The sequence below is a fragment of the Gorilla gorilla genome, chromosome 6, assembly GCF_029281585.2.
Source record: "Gorilla gorilla gorilla isolate KB3781 chromosome 6, NHGRI_mGorGor1-v2.1_pri, whole genome shotgun sequence".
NCBI lineage: Eukaryota > Metazoa > Chordata > Mammalia > Primates > Hominidae > Gorilla > Gorilla gorilla.
The window spans coordinates 88611465-88635704 of NC_073230.2; the positions used below are offsets into that span (position 1 = coordinate 88611465).

The window sequence follows — 24240 nt, forward strand, 5'->3', positions numbered from 1 at the left end:
TGGAGAACATCAGACTCGTGTTTATTAGGGAGGGAGGGAGCACAAAGGGAGGTCTCCTTGCCCTTGTTCTCCTTAACACAGCTCAGAGTCCCCAAGCCTCGGCCCGTCCAGGTAGGGGTGGGAGGTGGGCGAGCAGAAGGCCCTAGTTCTAGCAGCAAGCCAAGACCAACGGGTGTGCCTGCCTCATCACAGAGGCCCAGGACCCAATCCGCTTCTCCGACCCTCGCCCTCCGGCAGGCTCAGACATCAATGGGCTCCCGACCTCGGTTCTGCCTCTTCACCACAAACACCCTCTGTCCTGACACCGTCACCAGCAGTGTGTGTTCTCCAAAGACCACTGGAGGAGAGACACCTTCCCCCGCCCCAGGAGAGGGAAGGGAGCACAGAGTTAGTGGGTGCAACAGACTCCATGGGGTGGGGCCACACGCACATTGGCTGGGATCAAAGCCAAAGAAGTTCTATAGTTCCAGGCTCAGAGATTTGAAGATGAGTGGCCTCTGCTAGATCTCCTTTCTCTTGCCTTCTCATTCACTATTCTGATACAGGGGAGTCCCAAAGGGAGGAAAGTGGCCAGACCAGAGACCCCAGGAGATGGTAGGAGGCTGGAAGAAGAGAAGCCGAGAAGCCCCTGGAAGCAGCCCCCCGCTCCCAGTACCACCACCAAGGGCAGGGGCAGGGGCTCACCAGACAGGCGCTTGAAGGGCACATTCATGCCGCGGTGCAGCCGGAAACCGCAGGCTGTGCTGACTAGCTCAGAGATGGCACTGGCTGCCTGCTCATCATTCTCCAGGTCCCCAGATGACTGCACGCAGACGGAGGAGGGAGAGGGGCGGGCATTACGGCACAGGCTCAGGAAGGTATTCCAGGCACAGTCCCCTTGGCTCTCACACTTAGACCCTCTCCCCCTTGGCTTGCCAGTACCCTCAGCTTTGGAATAAAACAACCTGAAATCTCCCCCTATAATATTGTCACCCTCCGGATGCCATCCTGTTTCCCATAATACTGGCCTTCCCCGGATGAGTAGTAACTTATCCATCTTTTTTTTTTTTTTTTTTTTTTTTGAGACGGAATCTCGTTCTGTCACCCAGGCTGTAGTGCAGTGGTGCAATCTCGGCCTCTCGGGTTCAAGTGATTCTCCTGCCTCAGCCTCCCAAATAGCTGAGATTACAGGCATGTACCAGCACCACCACATCTAGCTAATTTTTTATATTTTTAGTAGAGATGGGGTTTTACCATATTAATCAGCTGGTCTCAAACTCTTGACCTCAAATGATCTGCCCGCCTCAGCCTCCCAAAATGCTGGGATTACAGACGTGAGCCACCGTGCCTGGCCATCCATCTCTTTATTGACCATGCTTTTCTAACCCCATGAAACTGGATTTCTCCCATGTCCCTGCCTATTTGATAAAACCACATTCTCCAAAATGAATGCCTGCCCACCACTTACCTGTTAATGGCTCCATCTTTTTCTGTCTTCACACTTGCTGCCGTTTGCAGAATCTCAAACATAAACATTCCCTTTGTCCTTGAATCCCTCCCTCTGTTGACCCCTAGAGTAAGTGATGGGACAGTGGCTTGGGCTTCCTCTTTTCTGGTGACTGTCTCAACTTCCTCTTCCCTCTTCCTTGATATGGGCCTCCACTAGATTTAGTTCCTTTTGCTGAACTAGCAATATATATTAACTGCTATTTTATATCAAACTCAATGTCTAAAGTTGGGCCATCAAATTTCACCTTATCCTTATCCACCTCCTTCCCAATCCACTTCTTTTTTTGATTTCCTGTTTGTTTGTTTGTTTGTTTTTTGAGACAGAGTCTCACTCTATCACCCAGGCTGGAGTGCAATGGTGCACTCTTGGCTCGCTGCAACCTCTGCCTCCTGGGTTCAAGCAATTCTCCTGCCTCAACCTCCCAAGAAGCTGGGATTACATGCATGTGCCTCCATGCCCGGCTAATTTTTTGTAGAGATGAGGTTTCACCATGTTGGCTAGGCTGCTCTCGAGCTCCCAACCTCAAGTGATCCACCCACCTCAGCCTCCCAAAGTGCTGGGATTAAAGGCGTGAGCCACCACGCAGGGACATGTTTCTTAAGGCATCATCACTCTTCCAGGCTTTAGAGTTCTGGCTACAGAAATATTTCCTCTATTACCTATTTCTAGTCATTAGCAAGATATACTGATTCCTCCTTTAAAATATCTTCTTCTGACCAAGCACAGGAGTTCATGCCTGTAATCTCAGCACTCTGGGAGGCCAAGGCAGGAGGAATGCTGGAGGCCAGGAGTTTGAGACCAGCCTGGGCAACATAGCAAGACCCCTGTCTCCACACATTTTTTTTTTTTTTTTTAATGGCTGGGCGTGGTGGTGCTTGCCTGTAGTTCTAGTTACTTGGGATGCTGAGGCGGGAGGATTGCTTGGGCCCAGGAGTTCAAGGCTACAATGAGATGTGATCGTACCACTGCACTCCAGCCTGAGTGACGGCGAGACTCTGTCTTAAAAAAAAACAAACAAACAAAAAAACAGGACGGGGTGCTGTGGCTCACACCTGTAATCCCAGCACTTTGGGAGGCCGAGGTAGGCGGATCACGAGGTCAGGAGATCCAGACCATCCTGGCTAACACGGTGAAACCCCATCTCTACTAAAAATACAAAAAAGTAGCCGGGCATGGTGGCGGGCGCCTGTAGTCCCAGCTACTAGGGAGGCTGAGGCAGGACAATGGCGTGAACCCGGGAGGCGGAGCTTGCAGTGAGGGGAGACTACGCCACTGCACTCCAGCCTGGGCAACAGAGTGAGACTCCGTCTCAAAAAAAACAAAAACAAAAACAAAAAAACAGGCCGGGTGCAGTGGCTCATGCCTGTAATCCCAGCACTTTGGGTGGGAGGCTGAGGTGGGCAAATCATGAGGTCAGGAGTTTGAGACCAGCCCGGCCAACATGGTGAAACCCTCTCTCTACTAAAAATACAAAAATTAGCTGGGCATGGTGGTGCACACCTGTAATCCTAGCTAATCAGGAGGCTGAGGCAGGAAAATCACTTGAACCCGGAAGACGGAGGTTGCAGTGAGCTGAGATCATGCCACTGCACTCCAGCCTGGGCCACAGAGCGAGACTCTGTCTCAAAAAACAAAAACAAAAACAAAACTCTTCTCTCCTTGCTCCTCCTTCTTACTGCCACTTGCCCAGTCTCATCTCTTTTTTTTTTTTTTTTTTTTTTTTGAGACGGAGTCTCGCTCTGTCGCCCAGGCTGGAGTACAGTGGTGTGATCTCGGCTAACTGCAACCTCCACCTTCCAGGTTCACGCCATTCTCCTGCCTCAGCTTCCTGAGTAGCTGGGACTACAGGTGCCCACCACCAGGCCTGGCTAATTTTGTTTTTGTATTTTTAGTACAGACGGGGTTTCACCGTGTTGGCCAGGATGGTCTCGATCTCCTGACCTCGTGATCCGCCCGCCTTGGCCTCCCAAAGTGCTAGGATTACAGGCATGAACCACCACGCCCAGCCCAGTCTCATCTCTTAATGACGCCTCCTTCTGCCCATCTTCACATCACTAACAACAATATTGCTCAACTACCTCACTGGGTCTTGTTTCTGTTTAAAAAATCCTTTCAAACTGTATTACCTTCAAGAATAAGTTCAAGTGTGTTAACCTGGCCTTGAAGATCCTTCACAATTACATCCTCCCTGACCATATCCTCCTCTCTTCCCTCAAACCTTCCCAAATCTTTTCAGCATAAACTTACCATCAGTTCAGATAGGTTAGTGCCACACACCTGCAAATAAGTCCTCCCCCACTGTAAATACTCTCCTTTAAGGTGGACTGAATTCCTACCTCCCGGAAAGTTAGTTACCTTGTCATAACATGTTGAATTTTTAATATCCTGGATTCCTTCAATAGTCTTTACCACCTGTATTGTTTTCAACCCTTAACCTTAAGCTTTGTCTCTACCTAAGTCAAAAACATCTGGAGACTTAACACTATACAGTACCATGGAACAAAATACAAATGCCTCTTTAAGAAATACCAAATAAAGGCCAGACGTGGTGGCTCACGCCTGTAATCTAGAGACCTAACACCATACAGTACTATGGAACAAAATACAAATGCCTCTTTAAGAAATACCAAATAAAGGCCAGGCATGTTGGCTCACGCCTGTAATCCCAGCACTTTGGGAGGCTGAGGCAGGTGGATCACCTGAGGTCAGGAGTTTGAGACCAGCCTGGCTAACACGGTGAAACCCCGTTTCTACTAAAAATACAAAAAATAGCCGAGCATGGTGGCACGTGCCTATAATCCCAGCTACTCGGGAGGGTGAGGCAGGAGAATCGCTTGAACCCCGGAGGCGGAGGTTGCAGTGAGCCGAGGTCGCACCATTGCACTCCAGCTTGGGCAACAAGAACGAAACTCTGTCTCAAAAACTATAAATAAATAAATCGCAGCCGTTAGGAGACTAAGATTCCACAGACTGATTACTGAAAGTAATTGCAAAAACTGCAAATACTTTTGTACCAACCTAATAGATGCCAGGCAGGAAACCAGATAAAAGCCGAGAAAAGAAGGGCCAATATTAGAAGGGGTTACCGGGCTGTGTGCACTAAGGGACCCCCTCCCTTTCCCAGAACGCACCGCCAGCACTGCACCTTCACTCAGTACCAGGTAGCCGAGCTGGTCTGGGATTCGCTCCAGCCCCTGGGTCAGTGCAGAAGTCTAGTGGGTAAAGATGCAAGTAGTGAGAAGCATGCTAGAGGGATGGATGGCCCGATACCCTTCACCTGCAAACCCAAGTCTCTGGGTTGACGATGGGCCCAGGTTTTCTCATTCCCCAGCCAGGTCCCTTCCTGGCCCCCTCCCCCCTACATGGTCCTCAATACTGATCTTCCCGAGCCTCCATCTGCCCCCACTCTCGCCCCCGGGCTCCCCTGGCCTTCCACATCCCACCTTTGCTACCCCAAGGGGCCTTTGCTGCCCCACTGGCCCCTGCCCCCAGACCCTCTCTTCACCTCCCCTCGTCTCCGCCCGACCTGCAGACTACCCGCAGCCCCAGAACACCCTCCCACAGACCCCTCCCCAGCATTCTCGTCGCCATCCCTCCCATCTCCATCCCCTCTTCCTCCCCGAGCGGATAGGAGGTGAGGGTGGAGCGCAGGCCCACGAGGGGGAAACCACACAGACTGGGGAGCAGAGACGCTGAACCCCCGGCGGGTCCTCTCGCGCATGCGTCCTCACTCACCATCGCAGTCTTCGGTGCTGGGGGAGCTCCCTACCAGATAGGTAGCTTCCGGCTTCAGGCCCCGGTCACGTGCTGGCATCCGGTGCGCTCCTCCTTCTGCTTGCGCCACTGGCCTTTAGCCCCGCCTCTAGCATGAGGATTGGACAGTGGCCATGTCGTCAGACCCAACCAGCCAGTGCGAAGCGCTGTTTCCCGGAGGCGCACGTTGATTGGTGATATCCCCTCTTTAACACCCATCTCCCCGCCCCTCAGTGCCTGAGCGAGAGGAAGACGGGGGAGCGTCCGCGGAGGGGAGGATAGGGGAGGGGCGGGAGTAGGTCGGGGTTGATCGTTTGGTCCTGGGCGCACTGTCTGGAGCCAGAGTTCCGCCTGAGCCAGGATGCCCGCCGGTGTGACCCCCCAAATGAATCCCTTCCCAGGTTTAAGACTGGACCCAAAAACTAGAGAATAAAAGGAAATAACGTGCAATGCACGTGAAAAACTATTCAAGGCTGGGCGCCGTGGCTCCCGCCTGTAATCTCAGCGCTTTGCGAGGCCGAGGAGGACGGATCATTTCAGGGCAAGAGTTCGAGACGAGCCTGAGCAACATAGCGAGACCCTCCCCAGTCCCCCCGCTCCAACCACCTCTACAAAAAAATAAGAAAATAAGCCGGGCGTGGTGCCTCACGCCAGTAATTCCAGCTACTAGGGAGGCTGATGGAGGAGAATCTCTTGAGCTCAGCAGTTGCAGAGTGCAGTGAGCTATTATGGTGCCACTGCACTCCAGCCTGGGTGCTCTTCCTCTAAAAAAAAAGAAAAGAAAAGGAAAAAAAAGGTACTCAAATGCTACTTTTTTTTTTTTTTTTTGAGTCGGAGTCTCACTTGGTCGCCCAGGTTGCAGTGCAATGGCGCGATCTCTGGCTCAATACAACCTCCGCCTCCCGTGTTCAAGCAATTCTCCTGCCTCAGCCTCGCGAGTAGCTGGGATTACAGGCGCCCGCCACCACGCCCGGCTATTTTTGTGTTTTTAGTAGAGATAGGGTTTCACCATATTGGCCAGGCTGGTCTCAAACTCCTGACCTCGTGATCCGCCCGCCTCGGCCTCCCAAAGTGCTGGGATTACAGGCTTGAGCCACCGCACCCGGCCCTCAAATGCTACTTTTGTGCCTACTCAAGACAGCTCTTTGTTGAAGACAAGAATTTGTTCCCGAAGTGGTTTTTTGTCCCCAGATTCAGTCCGGGACAATGTGGTGGTAAATAGAATCCCCAGCTAGCCAATGCAGCTGCAATACTGAATATTCCCTGCAGGAAAAAATTAGAAACAGTACCTTGGAATGATACACACACACACACACACACACACACACACACACACACACACACACACATATACACATACATACATACATATATCACAAAATATATGTAAACATTAGAAATTTTTGTTTTAAATAATTTCTAAACCTGTTGCCATATTAATGTGGTGGAGGCTGTGTTAGTGAAATAATATGAAGAATGATTCTAGAAGCCTGGGCAACATAGCAAGACCCCATCTCTAAAAATTTAAAAATTAACCAGGCATGATACTGCACATGTAGTCCCAGCTACCCGGGAGGCTGAGGTGGGAGAATCGCTTGAGCCCAGGAGGTTGAGGCTGCAGTGAGCCATGATCATGGTACTGCACTCAAGACTGGGTAAAAGAGCAAGATTGTCTCAAAAACAAACAAAAAAATCTGAATATAATAACAATTGTTGAAGTCTGGGTGTCTTTTAAGACTTGTTAGACACAGCAATTTCAAGGCTGGGTGTGGTAGCTCATACCTGTAATCCCAGCACTTTGGGAGACCAAGGCGGGTGGATCACCTGAAGTCAGGAGTTCGAGACCTGCCTGGCCAACATGGTGAAACCTCATCACTACTAAAAATACAAAAAAAAAAAAAAAAAAAAAAAAAAACTAGGTGGGTGTGGTGGTGCATGCCTGTAATCCCAGCTACTGGGGAGGCTGAGGCAGGAGAATCCTTGAATCCAGGAGGCGAAGGTTGCAATGAGCTGAGATTGTGCCATTGCACTCCAACCTGGGCAACAAGAATGAAACTCCGTCTCAAAAGAAAAAAAAAAAGATTTTGATGTAATAAATTGTGGTGGCAGTATTCTTGATATTTAACCATCTTTGTGTTTCTGGAATAAAATCTGCTGGAACAAATTATACTACCCATTTGTTTTACTGCTTTATTTAGAATTTTTAAAATCTATTATGATAAATGAGATTGGGCTGTAGTTTCTTTTTGGTATATTCTTTATCTGCTTTTGGTAGAAAGAGCAGGTTGCCAGATAAAATGAATCAGAGAGTTTCCTATCTTTTTTATCTATGATCTGCAAATCAAACTGGTTGGACCAACTCACACTCCTCTAGCAATGTGTCAGAGTTCCCAGTTATCTCCAGCTCCATTAACACATGGTATTGCCACACTTTTTTTTTTTTTTTTTGAGACAGTCTTGTTCTGTTGCCCAGGCTGGAGTGCAGTGGTGCAATCTCAGCTCACTGCAACCTCCACCTCCTGGTTCCCGGGTTCAAGCAATTCTTCTGCCTCAGCCTCCCGAGTAGCTGGGACTACAGGAGCGCACCACCACACCCAGCTAATTTTTGTATTTTTAGTAGAGATGGGTTTCACCATGTTGGCCAGGATAGTCTTGATCTCTTGACCTCGTGATCTGCCTGCATCAGCCTCCCAAAGTGTTGGGATTACAGGCCTGAGCCACCATGCCCAGCCAGTATTGCCACACTTTTAGGGTAAAGTTTTTGGATATGCGATGGCTTCTCATTGTAGTTTTTATTTGCATTTACCTAAATATTAATGAGGTTGATCACATTTTCAGACAGGTTTGGCTTTTGGGATATCATCTTTTGTGAAGTATCAGTTCAACTTTTTTTTTTTTTTGAGACAGAGTCTCGCTATGTTGCCCACGCTGGAGTGCAATGGTGCGCTCTCGGCTCACTGCAACCTCCGCCTCCTGGATTCAAGCAATTCTCTTGCCTCAGCCTCCCAAGTAGCTGGGACTACAGGGGCACGTTGCCATCCCGGCTTTTTTTTTTTTTTTTTTTGTATTTTTAGTAGAGACGGGGTTTCACCGTGTTGCCCAGGCTGGTCTTGAACTCCTGAGCTCAGAGCAATCCACCTGCCTCGGCCTCCCAAAATGCTACGATTACAGGCATGAGCCACCGCAACTGGCTTATTTATTTATTTATTTTTTTGAGATAGTCTTCCTCTGTTGTCCAGGCTAGAGAGCGGTGGTGCGATCTTGGCCCACTGCAACCTCCACCTCCCAGGTTCAAGCAATCCTCCTGCCTCAGCCTCCCGAGTAGCTGGGATTACAGGCACCCACCACCAGGCACGACTAATTTTTTTGGGTTTTTAGTAGAAAGGGGGTTTTACCATGTTGACCATGTTGGCCAGGCTGGTCTCGAACTCCTGACCTCAAGTGATCTACCCACCTCGGCCTCCCAAAGTGCTGGGATTACAGGCATGAGCCACCATGCCGGCCCAGTTCAACTCTTTTCTAATTTTTCTATTGAGTTTGTCTCTCTTTTTTTTTTTTTTTTTTTTTTTTCCGCCCAGGCTGGCTGGAGTGCAGTGGCACGATCTCAGCTCACTGCAAACTCCTCCTCCCAGGTTCACATCATTCTCCTGCCTCAGCCTCCCGAGTAGTTGGGACTACAGGCATCTGCCACCACGCCCGGCTAATTTTTTAGCTCAGGAGTTTGAGACCAGCCTGGCCAACGTGGCCTGTTGCGGGAAGTCAGGGACCCCAAACGGAGTGATCGGCTGAAGCCATGGCAGAAGAACGTGGATTGTGAAGATTTCATGGACATTTATTAGTTCCCCAAATTAATACTTTTATAATTTCTTACGCCTGTCTTTACTGCAATCTCTGAATGTAAATTGTGATGATTTCATGGACACCTATCACTTCCCCAATCAATACCCTTGTGATTTCCTATGCCTGTCTTTAATCTCTTAATCCCGTCATTTTGGTAAACTGAGGAGGATGTGTGTCACCTCAGGACCCTGTGATGATTGTGTTAACACAAATTGTTTGTAGAGGATGTGTGTTTGAACAATATGAAATCTGGGCACCTTGAAAAAAGAACAGGATAACAGCAATGTTCAGGGAACAAGAGAGATAACCTTAAACTCTGACTGCCGGTGAGCCAGGTGGAACAGTGCCATATTTCTCTTCTTTCAAAAGCAAATGGGAGAAATATTGCTGAATTCTTTTTCTCAGCAAGGAGCATCCCTGAGAAAGAGAGTGTGTCCCTGAGGGTAGGCCTCTGAAATGGCCGCTTTGTGGGGTGGCCGTCTTTCATGGTCGAAGCTATAGGGATGAAATAAGCCCCAGTCTCCCGTAGCGCTCCCAGGCTTATTAGGACGAGGAAATTCCCGCCTAATAAATTTTGGTCAGACCGGTTGTCTGCTCTCAAACCTGTCTCCTGATAAGATGTTATCAATGACAATGCGTGCCCGAAACTTCATTAGCAATTTTAATTTGTCCCGTCCTGTGGTCCTGTGATCTCGCCCTGCCTCCATTTACCTTGTGATATCTTATTACCTTGTGAAGCATGTGATCTCTGTGACCCACACCCTATTCGTACACTCCCTCCCCTTTTGAAAATCACTAATAAAAACTTGCTGGTTTTTATTAGTCATCACGGAACCTGCCGACATGTGATGTCTTCCCTGGACACCCAGCTTTAAAATTTCTCTTTTTTGTACTCTGTCCCTTTATTTCTCAGACCGGCAGACTCTTAGGGAATATAGAAAAGAAGCTATGTGAAATATTGGGGGTGAATTTCCCCCGATATCTGGCTGAATTTCCCCCGATATCTGGCTGAATTTCCCCCGATAGCGGCCAAATCCTGTCTCTACTAAAAATTCAAAAATTCGCTGCACATGTTGGCAGGCACCTGTAATCGCAGCTACTCGGGAGGCTGAGGCCTTGAACCTGGGAGACAGAGGTTGCAGTGAGCCAAGATCGCACCACTGCACTCCAGCCCAGACGATAGAGCGAGAGACTCAGTCTCAAAAAAAAAAAAAAAGGAAAAAGTAATAATAAAACCACAGAATGAAGTTAAAGATAACTTTAGGCTGGGCGCAGTGGTTTACGCCTGTAATCTCAGCACTTTGGGAGGCCGAGGCAGGCGGATCACGAGGTCAGGTGTTGAAGACCAGCCTGGCCAACACTTTGAAACCCCGTCTCTACTAAAAATATAAAAATTAGCCAGGCATGGTGGTGTGTGCCTGTAATCCCAGCTACTCGGGTGGCTGAGGCAGGAGAATCGCTTGAATCCAGGAGGCGGAGGTTGCAGTGAATGGAGATCACGCCACTGCACTCCAGCCTGGACAACAGAATGTGACTCCTTCTCAAAGAATAAACAAATAAATAAACAAATAAATAAATAAATAAATAAAAAGATAACTTTATTGGTGACTAGAGTTGTGTCAAAAGAACTCAAAGGCCAACTTGAAGAGGCTTCCACTGGACAAAAAAAAAAAAAAGAATATTTTGAAATCAATCAGGACAATAACTGCAGTGAATTGAAACATAACAAACATGCCTAAATCCACAAACTTATTTTTAAATTTTTGTTTGTTATTGTTTGTTACAGAGATGAGGTCTCGCTATGTTGCCCAGGCTGCTCTTGAACTCCTGGTCTCAAGTGATCTGTGCCTCAGCCTTGCACAGTGCTGGAATTTCAGGTGTGAGCTGCACTGCCCGGCCACTGAGATCTTAAAATTGGACTTTCATTTCCTTGAACATAGTAAGTGTTACAATCTGTGTCTGATAATTCCAACATCTGGAGTCCTTGTGTGTCTGTGTGTGTCCATGTTTCTGTAGTCTGTTGTTTCTATTGTTCTGGCTGCCCTGCTTTATTACCTGCTTTGTGATATTTGATTGTTTTCTGGACATTTTATTTGAAAAAATACTTTTATGTATACCGTTAAGACCTAAGGCACTATTATCTTACTCTGAACAGTTTCCACTATTAGATATCTAAGGTATTTAACAGTTCAGACACATGGTTTGAAGTTCTGTGGCCACACAGAAAAATTCCTGGGAGTACAGTCTACCCCAACAAACAGAGTAAAATTCTTCGGTTTTCAACCCAGTACAGGGACTGTTACATAGCATCTTCCATTTGGTGAACGTTAAGCTCCAACTCCCATTGTGCTAATGCATGAAAGCCACCAAAAATACATCTCTGCCTTTCAGTGAATGCCCATGGATTAGAGTCTCAACAAACAGCAGAAGATGCTTCTCTAAAGTTTACCTTCCCAGTTGCTGAAGGACTTTCACCCATGTTCACTCTATCTCTCTTGTTTTTTGGACACGGGGTCTCACCTTGTTACCCAGGCTGGAGTGCAGTGTCGCAATCTCAGCTCAATGCAGCCTTGACCTCCCAGGTTCAAGCGATCCTCCTGCCTCAGCCCCCCAAGTAGCTGGGACTACAGGTGCATGCCACCACACCTGGCTGTTTTTTTTTTTTTTTTTAAGAGATGGGGTCTTACTATTTTGCCCAGGTGTAAAACTCCTGGGCTCATGTGATCTTCCCACCTTGGCCTCCCACCTGCTGGGATTACAGGCATGAGCCACTGGACCCGGCCCACTCTACTCTTGAGAATGGCAAAAGCCAAGCTTTATGTCTCTGCTGTCTTTACTCACAAATATCCCTGGTTTAGAATCAACCGTAAGCCATCTATTTCAGCTCCAGTCCTTTTCCCTGTTCTCTCCTGATAATTCTTCAGTGTCATACAAGGTCTTTGATGCTTTTTAAATATTTTTATTTTATTTTATTTTATTTTTTGAGACAGAGTTTCTCTGTGTCACCCAGGCTGGAGTGCAGTGGCACAATCTCAGCTCACTGCAACCTCCACCTCCTGGGTTGAAACGATTCTCCTACCTCAGCCTCCCAAGTAGCTGAGATTGCAGGTGTGCGCCAGCATGCCTGGTGAATTTTTGTATTTTTAGTACAGATGGGGTTTGCCATGTTGGCCAGGCTGGTCTCGAACTCCTGACCTCAGGTGATCCACCCGCCTTGGCCTCCCAAAGTGCTGGGATTACAGGTGTGAGCCACTGTGCCCAGCCATAAATATTTTTATTTTAAATCTTTTTTTGGTTGTCTTTATTGGGGGTAGTCAGGCCAAAAGCCACAGTTCATTTGCAGATTGTTCTTTTTTTTCACGCTTAGTAAACAGCATAGACCAACCACACCTTCCTTTATTGGGAAATCTTATCTCATCTTGGCTTTCATAATATCACTTCCTTCAATGCACACGTGAGCAACTTGAAAATGAGGTCCACACGGGATCCATTTTGCTGGTGAGGGTGGTATTAGAGGCACCTGGCCCTCAATAGTGGTGGTAGTTTGCGAGGCTAGACTCCTGGCACAGAAAGGCATGCATCCTTGGTGCAGTGTGAATGACAGCAGGAGTCTCTCCTACCCCAATGAGTAGGGCTGCAGCATTGGGGGTCTGAGCATGATTTTAGGACATAGTTCTTGGAAGATCAGCATTCAAGTTTTCATCTCCAGTCTCCTAATACTTATGTGGGCTGCCCAGGATCCTTTTATTAATTCACTTTATCTGTAATCAGCCAGAATTAGCTTCAGTTTCTTGAGAGGAAAAGCAATGACTAATCAGAGTGTGTGATTGTTCTGCCCCAGTAACTGGCAGCTTCAGTTTCATATGGTGACTGTCATGATTAGAAGTGAGCTATGGGCCGGACATGGTGGCTTACATCTGTAATCTCACCACTTTGGGAGACCAAGGTGGGTGTATCACCTGAGGTCGGGAGTTTGAGACCAGCCTGATCAACATGGAGAAATCCATCTCTACTAAAAATACAAAATTAGCCGGGCATGGTGGCGCATGCCTGTAATCCCGGCTACTCGGGAGGCTGAGGCAGGAAGGAGAATCACCTGAACCCAGGAGGTGGAGGTTGTGGTGAGCCGAGATTGCACCATCGTATTCCACCCTGGGCAACAAGAGCGAAACTCCCTCTCAAAAACAAACAAACAACAAAAAAAATGAGCCTGTGAGGGCTGGGCGAAGTGGCTTATGCCTATAATCCCAGCACTCTGGGAGGCCAAGGCGGACCAGATCACCTGAGGTCAGGAGTTTGAGACCAGCCTGGCCAACATAGAGAAACCCCGTCTCTACTAAAAATACAAAAATTAGTTGGGTGTGGTGGCATGTGCCTATAATCCCAGCTACTCAGGAGGCTGAGGCAGGAGAATTGTTTAAACCCGGGAGGCGGAGGTTGCAGCAAGCTGAGATCACACCATTGCACTCCATAACAAGGCTCTATCTCAAAAAAAAAAAAAAAAGTGAGCTATGAGGCTCTTTTCCAACTGGAACCATGGAGGGTGTTGAAAAGAAGAAGGTTCCTGCTGTGCCAGAAACCCTTAAGAAAAAGCGAAGGAATTTTGCAGAGCTGAAGATCAAGCACCTGAGAAATAAGTTTGCCCAAAGATGCTTCGAGAGGCCAGGAGGGAGCTTAGGTAGGAAAAAGCGAAGCACTATCACAAGGACTATAGGCGAATGGACAGAACTGAAATTCAAATGGCTAAGATGACAAGAAAAGCTAGCAACTTCTATGTACCTGCAGAACCCAAATTGGCATTGGTCATCAGGATCAGCAGTATCAATGGTGTGAGCCCAAAGGTCCAAAAGGTGTTGCAGCTTCTTCATCTTCCTCAAATCTTCAATGGAACCTTTGTGAAGCTCTACATGGCTTCAATTAATATGCTGATGCCAGGCACGGTGCTTCACGCCGGTAATCTCAGCATTTTGGGAAGCTGAGGCAGTACGATCACTTGAGGTCAGGAGTTCGAGACCAGCCTGGTCAACATGGTGAAACCTCGTCTCTACTAAAAATAATTTAAAAACAAAAAAATTAGCCACACATGGTGTTGTGTGCCTGTAGCCTCAGCTACTTGGGAGGCTGAGGCAGGAGAATCGCTTCAGCTCGGGAGGCAGAGGTTGCAGTGAGCCAAGATCGCGCCACTGTGCTCCACCCTAGGTGACAGAGCAAGACTCCATCTCAAACAAACAAACAAAAAACATGCTGAGGATTGTGGAACCATATATTGCATGGGGATACCCAAATCTGAAGTCAGTAATTGAACTAATCTACAAGTGTGGTTATGGCAAAATCAATAAGAAGTGAATTGCTTTGACAGATAACACTCGATTGCTTGATCTCTTGGTAAACATGGCATCACCTACATGGAGGATCTGATTCATAAGATCTATACTGTTGGAAAATGCTTCAAAGAAGCAAATAACTTCCCATGCTCCTTTCAATTATCCTCTCCACGAGGTAGAATGAAGAAAAAGACCACCCATTTTGTAGAAGGTGGAGATACTGGCAACAGCGAGGACCAGATCAACAGACTTATTAGAAGAATGAACTAAGGTGTCTACCATGATTATTGTTCTAATGTGTTCAGTTAATAAACAGTACCTGCTCTCAAATTGAGAAAAAAAAAAAAAAAGTCCATGCGCGGTGGCTCACACCTGTAATCCCAGCAGTTTGGGAGGCCAAGGCAGGTGGGTCACGAGGTCAGAAGATCGAGACCATCCTGGCTAACATGGTGAAACCCCGTCTCTGCTAAAAATACAAAAAAAAAAAAAAAAAAAAAAATTAGCTGGGCGTGGTGGCGGGTGCCTGTAGTCCCAGCTACTCAAGAGGCTGAGGCAGGAGAATGGTGTGAACCCGGGAGGTGGAGCTTGCAGTGAGCCAAGATCACACCACTGCACTCCAGCCTGGGCGACAGAGTGAGACTCCGTCTTAAAAAAAAAAAAAAAGAAGTGAGAATACACAGGAAAGGTATGTGACTCAGCCTTTGGGGTTGTGGGAAGAATTCCACAAAAAGGAGATATCTTGGCCAGGCACAGTGGCTCACGCCTGTAATCCGAGCACTTTGGGAGGCCGAGGCAGGTGGATCACCTGAGGTCAGGAGTTCGAGACCAGCCTGGTTAACATGGCGAAACCTCGTCTCTACTAAAAATACAAAAATTAGCTGGGCGTGGTGGCACGTGCCTGTAATCTCAGCTACTGGGGGGGCTGAGACAGGAGGATTGCTTGAACCTGGGAGGCGGAGGTTGCAGTGAGCCGAGATTGTGCCATTGCACACCAGCCTGGGCAACAGAGCTAGACTCCATCTCAAAAAAAAAAAAAAAAAAAGGAGATATCTTTTTTGTTGTTGTTGGAGATGGGGTCTCACCCTTTGGCCTAGGCTGAAGTGTAGTGGCTCAATCTCGGCTCACTGCAACCTCCACCTCCTGGGTTCAAGCGATGCTCCAGCCTCAGCCTCCCGAGTAGCTGGGAGTAGGTGTGCACCACCGCACCAGCTAATTTTTGTATTTTTAGTAGATGTGGGGTTTCACCATGTTGACTAGGCTGGTTTTCAACTCCGGGCCTCAACTGATCTGCCCGCCTCAGCCTCCCAGAGTGGTGGGGATTACAGGCATGAGCCATCGTGCCCCGCCCAAAGGGGAGATATCTAAGCTGAGTTCTCAAAGAGGACTTTGTGTCAGCCAGGTACAGAGTGTCAGAAGGGCACTCACGGCTGGGGAACAGAGATGCCCAGGTATAACATAAATCATACAGAAAAATGTTTGAGTTGGGGATGGGATGAGGCAAGAGGTGAGGCAGCAGAATAAAGCAAGAAGGTCCCCAAGGACTTCATACACCGGGCTCAGATTTGTGCATTATAATTTCTAAAAATGGCTTCAGGTAAAACTGAACAATTCATTTCTCCCAAAGTGTCTCAGCTGAAGCTCAGGCTTTATTTTGTAAAAAGGTTTGTACATTTTGGAAGGTTGATTTCCTGGCAGATGGGACTAACGCGCTTCAGGAAGGTGTAGGTTTCTAGACACACGAAGTTACTTCCTGGACTAGCAGCAGGGCTAGAGCCAGTGATTTGCAGTATATACCCTAGGGGAAAGCAGGTGCCTGTCACCACCTAGATATGGCTTCAGGTGAAGATTTGTGTGTGTGTGTGTATTCAGCGTCCAATCTTGTTTGATCACTCAATGGAACAGGTAGCTGAATGTGACCACAGCTTATGATGGAACCTACTGACTTGGAAAGAAACCAGCATGCTGAACCACTACCTTATAAACCCTTGAGCACAACCTTCCTCCCTCAGCTTTTGCAACAATGACCCTACTTTACCCTCAGGGACTCTATTATCTCAAGTTTTCTCCAAACAACTCTACTTTCGTCTTTGTACCTTGTATTAATATTTTAGTTAACGTGACTTTTTCTCCAGACAAATTTGTATCTTACCTTACAGGGAAATAAAACATTTTACTTTTGGCACTAGAAAAAAATATGTAAACATATGTGTTTAAAAAAAAAAAAAAGTGGGCCGGGCATGGTGGCTCACGCCTGTAATCCCAGCACTTTGGGAGGCCAAGGCGGGCGGATCACAAGATCAGGAGATCGAGACCATCCTGGCTAACACGGTGAAACCCCGTCCCTACTAAAAAATACAAAAAATTAGCCGGGTGTGGTGGCAGGCGCCTGTAGTCCCAGCTACTCCAGAGGCCAAGGCGAGAATGGCGTGAACCCGGGAGATCGAGCTTGCAATGAGCCGAGATTGCGCCACTGCACTCCAGCCTGGGCGACAGAGTGAGACTCCATCTCAAAAAAAATAATTAAAAAAAAAAAAAAGAAAGAACAAATTTTAAAAAGCAAGAAAACATCTTATAACCTTTAGTGTTGGCCTTGCTGCTAGAAAACTTAAGTCTAAACATATTGCTGTGGCCGGGTGCAGTGGCTCACCTGTAATCTCCGCACTTTGGGAGGCCGAGGCAGGCGGATTACCTGAGGGCGGGAGTTCCAGACCAACCTGACCAATATGGTGAAACCCTATCTCTACTAAAAATAAAAAAATTAGCCAGGCGTGGTGGCATGCGCCTGTAGTCCCAGCTATTTGTGAGGCTGAGGCAGGAGAATCACTTGAACCCAGGAGGTGGAGGCTGCAGTGAGCCAAGATCGCGCCACTGCACTCCAGCCTGGGCGACAGAGGGAGATTCCGTCCCAGAAAAAAAATAAATAAAATAAAAAACATATTGCTCACATGAAGCAACTTTTTAATTTTTTAATTGTTTATTTTTTTGAGATGGGGTCTTGCTCTGTTGCCTAGGCTGGAGTGCAGTGGTGCAATCATAGCTTACTGCAGCCTCCAACTCCTGGGCTCAAGTGATCCTCCCACTTCAGCCTCCTGACTAGCTGAGACTACAGGTGTGCGCCCCCATGCCCAGCTAATTTTTGTATTTTTTGTAGTAATAGGGTCTCACTTTGCTGCCAGGCTGGTCTCAAACTCCTGAGCTCAAGCCATAGAGCTCAATATACCATCCATCCCTGCATAATTTCTTTATACACTTAGGTACTGCCTTCAAGTCCAGTTTCTTTCTAGAAAGCAGAAAAATGCAACCCTCTCCCCAGGGCATTGCTTTCTTCTACAGATATCCAGTAGAAAAGGCTTTCTGGGCTGGGCGTGGTGGATCACACCTGTAAATCCCAGACCTTTGGGAGGCCAAGGCGGGCGGATCACTTGAGGTCAGGAGTTTGTGACGAGCCTGGCCAACATGGTGAAACCCCATCTCTACTAAAAACACAAAAATTAGCTGGGTGTGGTGGTGTGTGCCTATAATCCCAGCTATTCAGGAGGCTGAGGCAGGAGAATCGCTTGAACCCGGGCGGCGGAGGTTGCATGGCGCCACTACACTCCAGTCTGGGTGACACAGTGAGACTCCGTCTCAAACAAACAAACAAACAAAAATGCTTTCTGGTGGGTGAGTGGGAGGAGGAGGTGATTATTCTTTTCCTGGGGGTCTGGACCATTAAGTTCCACAGTCATTAGGTTCCTCTTGCCGGCAGCCTTATTCCTTCTTTGCGCTTGCATTCCCAGACTCTAAATTTACTCTACTAAGAAGTGTGGTTCTCTCCTTCCTAAGGCAGCTGCCTTTCTCCCCACTGAACTTCCTTCTGGGTGCTTGACCAGCCACATCTTCCACACATTTTCAGATGCTGTACTTTGGCAGTAGGTGAAACATCACCAGGACGCCACCCTGTGAATTTTTTATGAAAAGAGGACACAAGGCTTTGGGGACTTACAGAGGGAGGGGAGAAAGAACAAGGGTTGAGGAGTATCCTGCAATGGGGGAAGGGGATTTAAATTTCAGAAAGAAAATGAAGGCAGGGGAAACAGACACATGGACAGACTCAGGTTTAGGAAGCAGTGTATTTCTTCTATTTGTCAAGCAATCAGTATGGATTAAAATCATGATCTGGGGCCAGGCACAGTGGCTCATGCCTGTAATCCCAGCACTTTGGGAGGCCAAGGCGGGCAGATCGCCTGAGGTCATGAGTTCGAGACCAGCCTGGTCAACATGGTGAAACCCCATCTGTACTAACAATACAAAAATTAGCTGGGCGTGGTGGTGGGCACCTGTAATCCCAGCTACTCGGGAGGCTGAGGCAGGAGAATTGCTTAAACCTGGACAACGGAGGTTGCAGTGAGCTGAGATCACGCCACGCCACTGCACTCCCGCCTGGGCAACAGAGCTAGACTCCATCTCAAAAAAAAAAAAAAAAAAAAATATATATATATATATATATATATATAATTTATAAAATAAAATTAAAAAAATAAAAAATACAAAAATTAGCCAGGCATGGTGGCATGCACCTGTAGTCCCAGTCTGGAGGCTGAGGCAGGAAAATCGTTTGAGGCAGAGGTTGCAGTGAGCCGAGATGGTGCCACTGCACTCTAGCATGGGCTACAGAGAGAGACTCTGTCTCAGAAAAAAAAAAAAAGAAGACGACAATGAAAATTCAGACTTAGAAAAAAAGCATTCATGCTGGGCATGGCAGCTCAAGTCTGTAATCCCAGTACCCTGGGAGAGACTCTGTCTCTACAAAAAATCAAAAAATTAGCTGGGCATGGTGGCAAGTGCCTGTGGTCCCAGCTACTTGGGAGTCTGAGGTGGGAGGATCACTTGAGTCTGGGAGGTCGAGGCTGCAGCAAGCTATGATCACCCCCACTGCACCAGCCTGGGTGACAGAGTGAGATCCTGTCTCAAAAAAAAAAAAAAAAGGTAAAAGGAAGAAAGAAAAAAAAAAGAAAAGGATCAACTGAGTGGTAGGATGTCTGGAATTTATTTATTTACTTATTTATTTTTTTGAGACAGAGTCTCACTCTTGTCGCCCAGGCTGGAGTACAGTGGCATGATCTTGGCTTACTGCAAGCTCCATCTCCTGGGTTCACGCCATTCTCCTGCCTCAGCCTCCCAAGTAGCTGGGACTACAGGTGCCCGCCACCACGCCCGGCTAATTTTTTGTATTTTTAGTAGAGACGGGGTTTCACCATGTTAGCCAGGATGGTCTCGATCTCCTGACCTCATGATCCGCCCGCCTCAGCCTCCCAAAGTGCTGGGATTACAGGCGTGAGCCACCGTGCCTGGCCGGATGTCTGGAATTTCTAAGGGATGATGGTCTGAATTCCTGGGTCTTCCCTTAGCCCCGAAAACTAAATGCTGAGAAGGACAAAAACTCCCAATTAAAGGTGGGGCTGCAGGGAGAGAAATTGGAGAGTAGACAGCAGTTGCTTTTTTTTTCTTTCTTTTTTTTTTTTTTAGACAGAGTCTCATTCTGTTGCCCAGGCTGGAGTGCAGTGGCACAATCTCGGCTCACTGCAACCTCTGCCTCCCGGGTTCCAGCAATTCTCCTGCCTCAGCCTCCCGAGTAGCTGGGATTACAGGCGCACACCACCACGCCCAGCTAATTTTTGTATTTTTAGTAGAGACAGGGTTTCACCGTGTTGGCCAGGCTGGTCTCTAGTTGCAGGAAAACAAGCTCAGGGCTCCCACTGATTCTACATGATGATGAGTTGTAGAATTATTTCATTATATATTACAAACACTGCTGAACACAGCTTCTAATTATTTAATCATGCAACTGGAAACTTCAAAAACTGCCATTATTGATATACATCTTCTACATTGATGGTTTCTTACTGATCCTTGGATTTAAATTTTTTTTTTTTTTTTTGAGACAGAGTCTCGCTCTGTCGCCCAGGCTGGAGTGCACTGGCACAGTCTCAGCTCACTGCAACCTCCACCTCCCAGGTTCACGCCATTCTCCTGCCTCAGCCTCCCGAGTAGCTGGGACTATGGGCACCCGCCACCATGCCCGGCTAATTTTTTGTATTTTTAGTAGAGACAGGGTTTCACCATGTTAGCCAGGATGGTCTCCATCTCCTGACCTCGTGATCCGCCTATCTCGGCCTCCCAAAGGGCTGAGATTACAGGCATGAGCCACCGCGCCCGGCCTGCATTTTAAAAATTTTCTACCTAGGGTCTTGAGCACAGGTCCGATGTCTAATAAACAACTTCAGGCTTCATGGCCAGGCACGGTGGCTCACGCCTGTAATCCCAGCACTTTGGGAGGCCAAGGCAGGTGGATAATTTGAGGTCAGGAGTTCAAGACCAGCCTGGCCAACATGATGAAACCCCATCTTTACTAAAAATACAAAAATTAGGCGGGCGTGGTGGCGTGTGCCTATAATCCCAGCTACTCAGGAGGCTGAGGCAGGAGAATTGCTTGAACCTGGGAAGTGAAGGCTGCACTGAGCCGAGATTGCACCAAAGCACTCCAGCCTAGGCGACAGAGACTCCGTCTAAAAAAAAAAAAAAAAAGTACACCAAACTAATGCTGATCTCATCTGGCAGAGGTCAGTCTGCTCTGCCCTCCGAGAGTGGAATATTGTGCTTAATATAGTTTTGCTGCTTTGCTTTGCTATCTGTGTGTGTCTCGTCCAATTCTTTGTTCAGGACACCAAGAGCCTGGAATTGCGCGGCACCATCTGGTAACACTTTCCCAGTTCTCCCTTTGATCTGTGCATTTATGCAGCTTTGCCCTTTGTGATCTGTCTATCTTCTCTGGCATCTCTCCCTCTTTTTAGCCCACTGTGCAAGGAATCCCCAGGACCTCAGAGATCCACTTTCATTAGCTACTGCCTAACTCAGCACCTCTCTTTCTTCTGTGTGTAAACAAGCTCCTTGTTCTACGTCTAGGATGGAGATGGTGGAAGCAGGGTTGCCAACAGAGGAGATAGGAGGGGAAAGGGGGATTTACTCCAGGTTTTGAGGCACAGAGAAGGAAGGGTTTGTCAGGGGTAGGGAGAGCTGGAGACCAGGGAGTTGGAGGCAAGCCTAGACTCCCCTCTGGTGGCAAGGGGAGGGTGTGCAGGTGCACCAGTGAGGATCAGGAGACAGAGATGCGAGTTATTCTCTGTGGGATTTAGCAAAACCCACAGACATACAGTTGTTTTTTGTTTGTTTGTTTTTTGAGATGGAGTCTCCCTCTGTCATCCAGGCTGGAGTTCAGTGGCACAATCGACTCACTGCAACCTCCACTTCCCGTGTTCAAGCGATTCTCCTACCTCAGCCTCCCAAGTAACTGGGATTATAGGTGCGTGCTACCACGCTGAGCTAATTTTTGTATTTTTAGTAAGATAGGATTTCACCATGCTGGCCAGGCTGGTCTCAGACTCCTGACGTCAAGTGACCCACCCCCCTCAGCCTCCCAAAGTGCTGGGATTACAGGCGTAAGCCACCACGCCCAGCCACAGACATATAGTTTTAAACACAAGAAGGGACCTGCAGATGTGTTTGGTGGTGGCTTAGACACTAGGCTTTGGGTCAGAGCCAGTATAAGACCGTATATGCCAGTATAAGTGGAGCACCTGCTGGAGACCTACCAGCAAGAGGAGGATTATGTTTGGTGAACCAAAACCTCCTTCCAGGCTGGGTACAATGCCTCATGCCTGTAATCCCAGTACTTTGAGAGGCCAAGGCGAGAGAATCACTTGAGCCCAGGCAACACAGTGAGACCCCATCTCTATAAAAAATAAAATAAAAAATTAGCCAGGCATAGTGTTGTGTACCTGTAGTCCCAGCTACTCTAGAGTATGAGGTGGAAGGATTGCTTTAGCCTGGAAGTTCAAGACCAGCCTGGGCAACACGGTGACACCTCATGGCTACATAAATTTTATTTATTTATGTATTTATTTATGAGATGGAATCTTGCAGGTATGAGCCACTGTGCCCGGCCCAAGACTCTGTCTCTAAAAAAAGAAAGGAAGGAAGGAAGAGAGAGAGAGAAGAAAGAAAAAGAAAGAAAGAAAGAAAAGAAAAGAAAAGAAAGAAAGAAAAGGAAAAGGAAAGAAAAGGGCCCGGCGCGGTTGCTCAAGCCTGTAATCCCAGCACTTTGGGAGGCGGAGGCGGGCGAATCGCGACATCAGGAGATCGAGACCATCGTGGCTAACACGGTGAAACCCCGTCTCTACTAAAAATACAAAAATTAGCCGGGTGTGGTGGCGGGCGCCTGTAGTCCCAGCTACTCGGGATGCTGAGGCAGGAGAATGGCGTGAACCTGGAAGGCAGAGCTTGCAGCGAGTCGAGATCGCGCCACTGCACTCCAGCCTGGGTAACAGAGCGAGACTGCGTCTCAAAAGAAAAAAAGAAAGAGAGAAGCGGGGAGGGAAAGAGAGAGAGAAAGAAAGAAAGAAAGAAAGGAAGGAGAGAAAAAGAAGGAAAGAGGAAAGAAAGAAGGAAAGAGAGAAAAAGAGAAAGAAAGAAAGAAAAGAAAAGAAAAAAAAAAAAAGGAAAGAAAGGCTGCTGCCCTCCCGGGAGAGGGACGGCAGTCGAGACGGCTGCTGCTCCGCGGGCCTGCAGAAGGGGGCGCCAAAGAGCACGAAAGTTAACAGCTGCCGCTCGGATGCCTGGAGGTAGTGGGGCCGGGGCGAAGTACCCAGGTTGGGGGGCTAAGCTGGAGGCTCCTGCAGTGCCTTCTCTTACCGGATGCCGGTCCCTGGAGGCTCCAAGCAGCTTTTCGTCCGGGAAATTTCCAGTGGCACTCAGTCCTCAACCTGAGAACTTAGCACTAGGAAACTCTGGTCTTTCCAGTCTAATGCGTATGCTCTCTTTGGTTAGAAAAGAAGAACCACGTGTCCCTTTTGCATTGGTCGATTGGAAATCAATCTATTATTCATTGCAGGAGCCGCCTCAGAATGCCATGAAGAGGTAAAGTCCACCTCTGTAGCGAGATTGCCTGGGTTGGAATCTCTGCTCTGCCAGTTACTCTTTGCCAATAACTTTCAGGGTCTTGACCTGTTGCCCATGCTAGAGTGCAGTGATGCAATCATGGCTTCACTGCAGCCTCCAACTCCTGGGCTCAAGTGATCCTTCTGCCTCAGCCTCCCAAGTAGCTGGGGCTGCAGGTGGGCTCCACCAAGCCCAACTAATTTTTTTTTTCTTTTTTTAGAGATGGGGTTTTGCTATGTTGCCCAGGCTGGCCTCAAACTCCTGGGCTCAAGCAATCCTCCCACCTCAGCTTCCCAAAGCTCTGGGATTACAGGTGTGAGCCACCTCACCCAGCCACTAATTACTATTTATGTCATCTTTGTTGACTTAAGGTCAAGTCACTTAACCACTCAGCACTTCAGTATTTTCTTATTTGTGAAAAGGAATAATAGGCCAGGTGTGGCAGCTCAACATCTGTAATCCTAGCACTTTGGGAGGCTGAGGCAGCTGGATCACCTGAGGTCAGGAGTTCAACCAGCCTGGCCAACATGGCAAAACCCCATCTCCACTTAAAAAAAAAAAAAATACAAAAAGCCAGGCGCAGTGACTCACGCCTGTAATCCCAGCACTTTGGGAGGCTGAGGTGGGTGGATCGCCTGAGGTCAGGAGTTCGAGACCAGCCTGGCCAACATGGTGAAACCCTGTCTCTACTAAAAATAGAAAATTTAGCTAGATGTGGTGGTGTGCACCTGTAGTCCCAGCTACTCGGGTGGCTGAGGCACAAGAATCGCTTGAACCCAGGAGGCGGAGGTTGCAGTGAGCTGAGACTGTGTCACTGTATTCCAGCCTGGGCAACAAGAGTGAAACTCCGTCTCAGAA

At 47.9% G+C, this 24240-nt stretch overlaps 1 protein-coding gene across 4 annotated transcripts; it reads right to left on the reverse strand.

Annotated features, from left to right (window-relative positions):
- On the reverse strand, positions 1-23232 carry LAMTOR4 (late endosomal/lysosomal adaptor, MAPK and MTOR activator 4). 4 transcript variants are annotated; one of them, XM_063708239.1, is made up of 6 exons: positions 23137-23232; positions 13862-14129; positions 5225-5351; positions 4621-4701; positions 685-802; positions 1-337 (listed from the first exon to the last, which is right to left on the reverse strand). In XM_063708239.1, the coding sequence occupies exons 3-6, from the start codon at positions 5225-5227 to the stop codon at positions 240-242; spliced, it is 300 nt and encodes a 99-aa protein (XP_063564309.1). In that variant the 5' UTR covers positions 5228-5351; positions 13862-14129; positions 23137-23232; the 3' UTR covers positions 1-239. The 4 variants fall into 4 exon arrangements, with proteins under 4 accessions (XP_063564309.1, XP_018886369.1, XP_018886370.1 ...); XM_019030824.3 differs by lacking the exons at positions 13862-14129; positions 23137-23232 and having other exon boundaries at positions 1-352; positions 5225-6345; XM_019030825.4 differs by lacking the exons at positions 13862-14129; positions 23137-23232 and having other exon boundaries at positions 5225-5361.
- Positions 23233-24240: the final 1008 nt, after the last annotated feature.

What these genes read in the sequence shown, in the direction of transcription:
- LAMTOR4 (XM_019030824.3), bottom strand. An exon ending in GTGAAGGTGCAGTGCTGGCG is followed by an intron (nt 803 to 4,620) that starts GTGCGTTCTGGG and finishes GTCTGCGTGCAG; the next exon opens with TCATCTGGGGACCTGGAGAA. An exon ending in GCCCTTCAAGCGCCTGTCTG is followed by an intron (nt 353 to 684) that starts GTGAGCCCCTGC and finishes GGGCGGGGGAAG; the next exon opens with GTGTCTCTCCTCCAGTGGTC.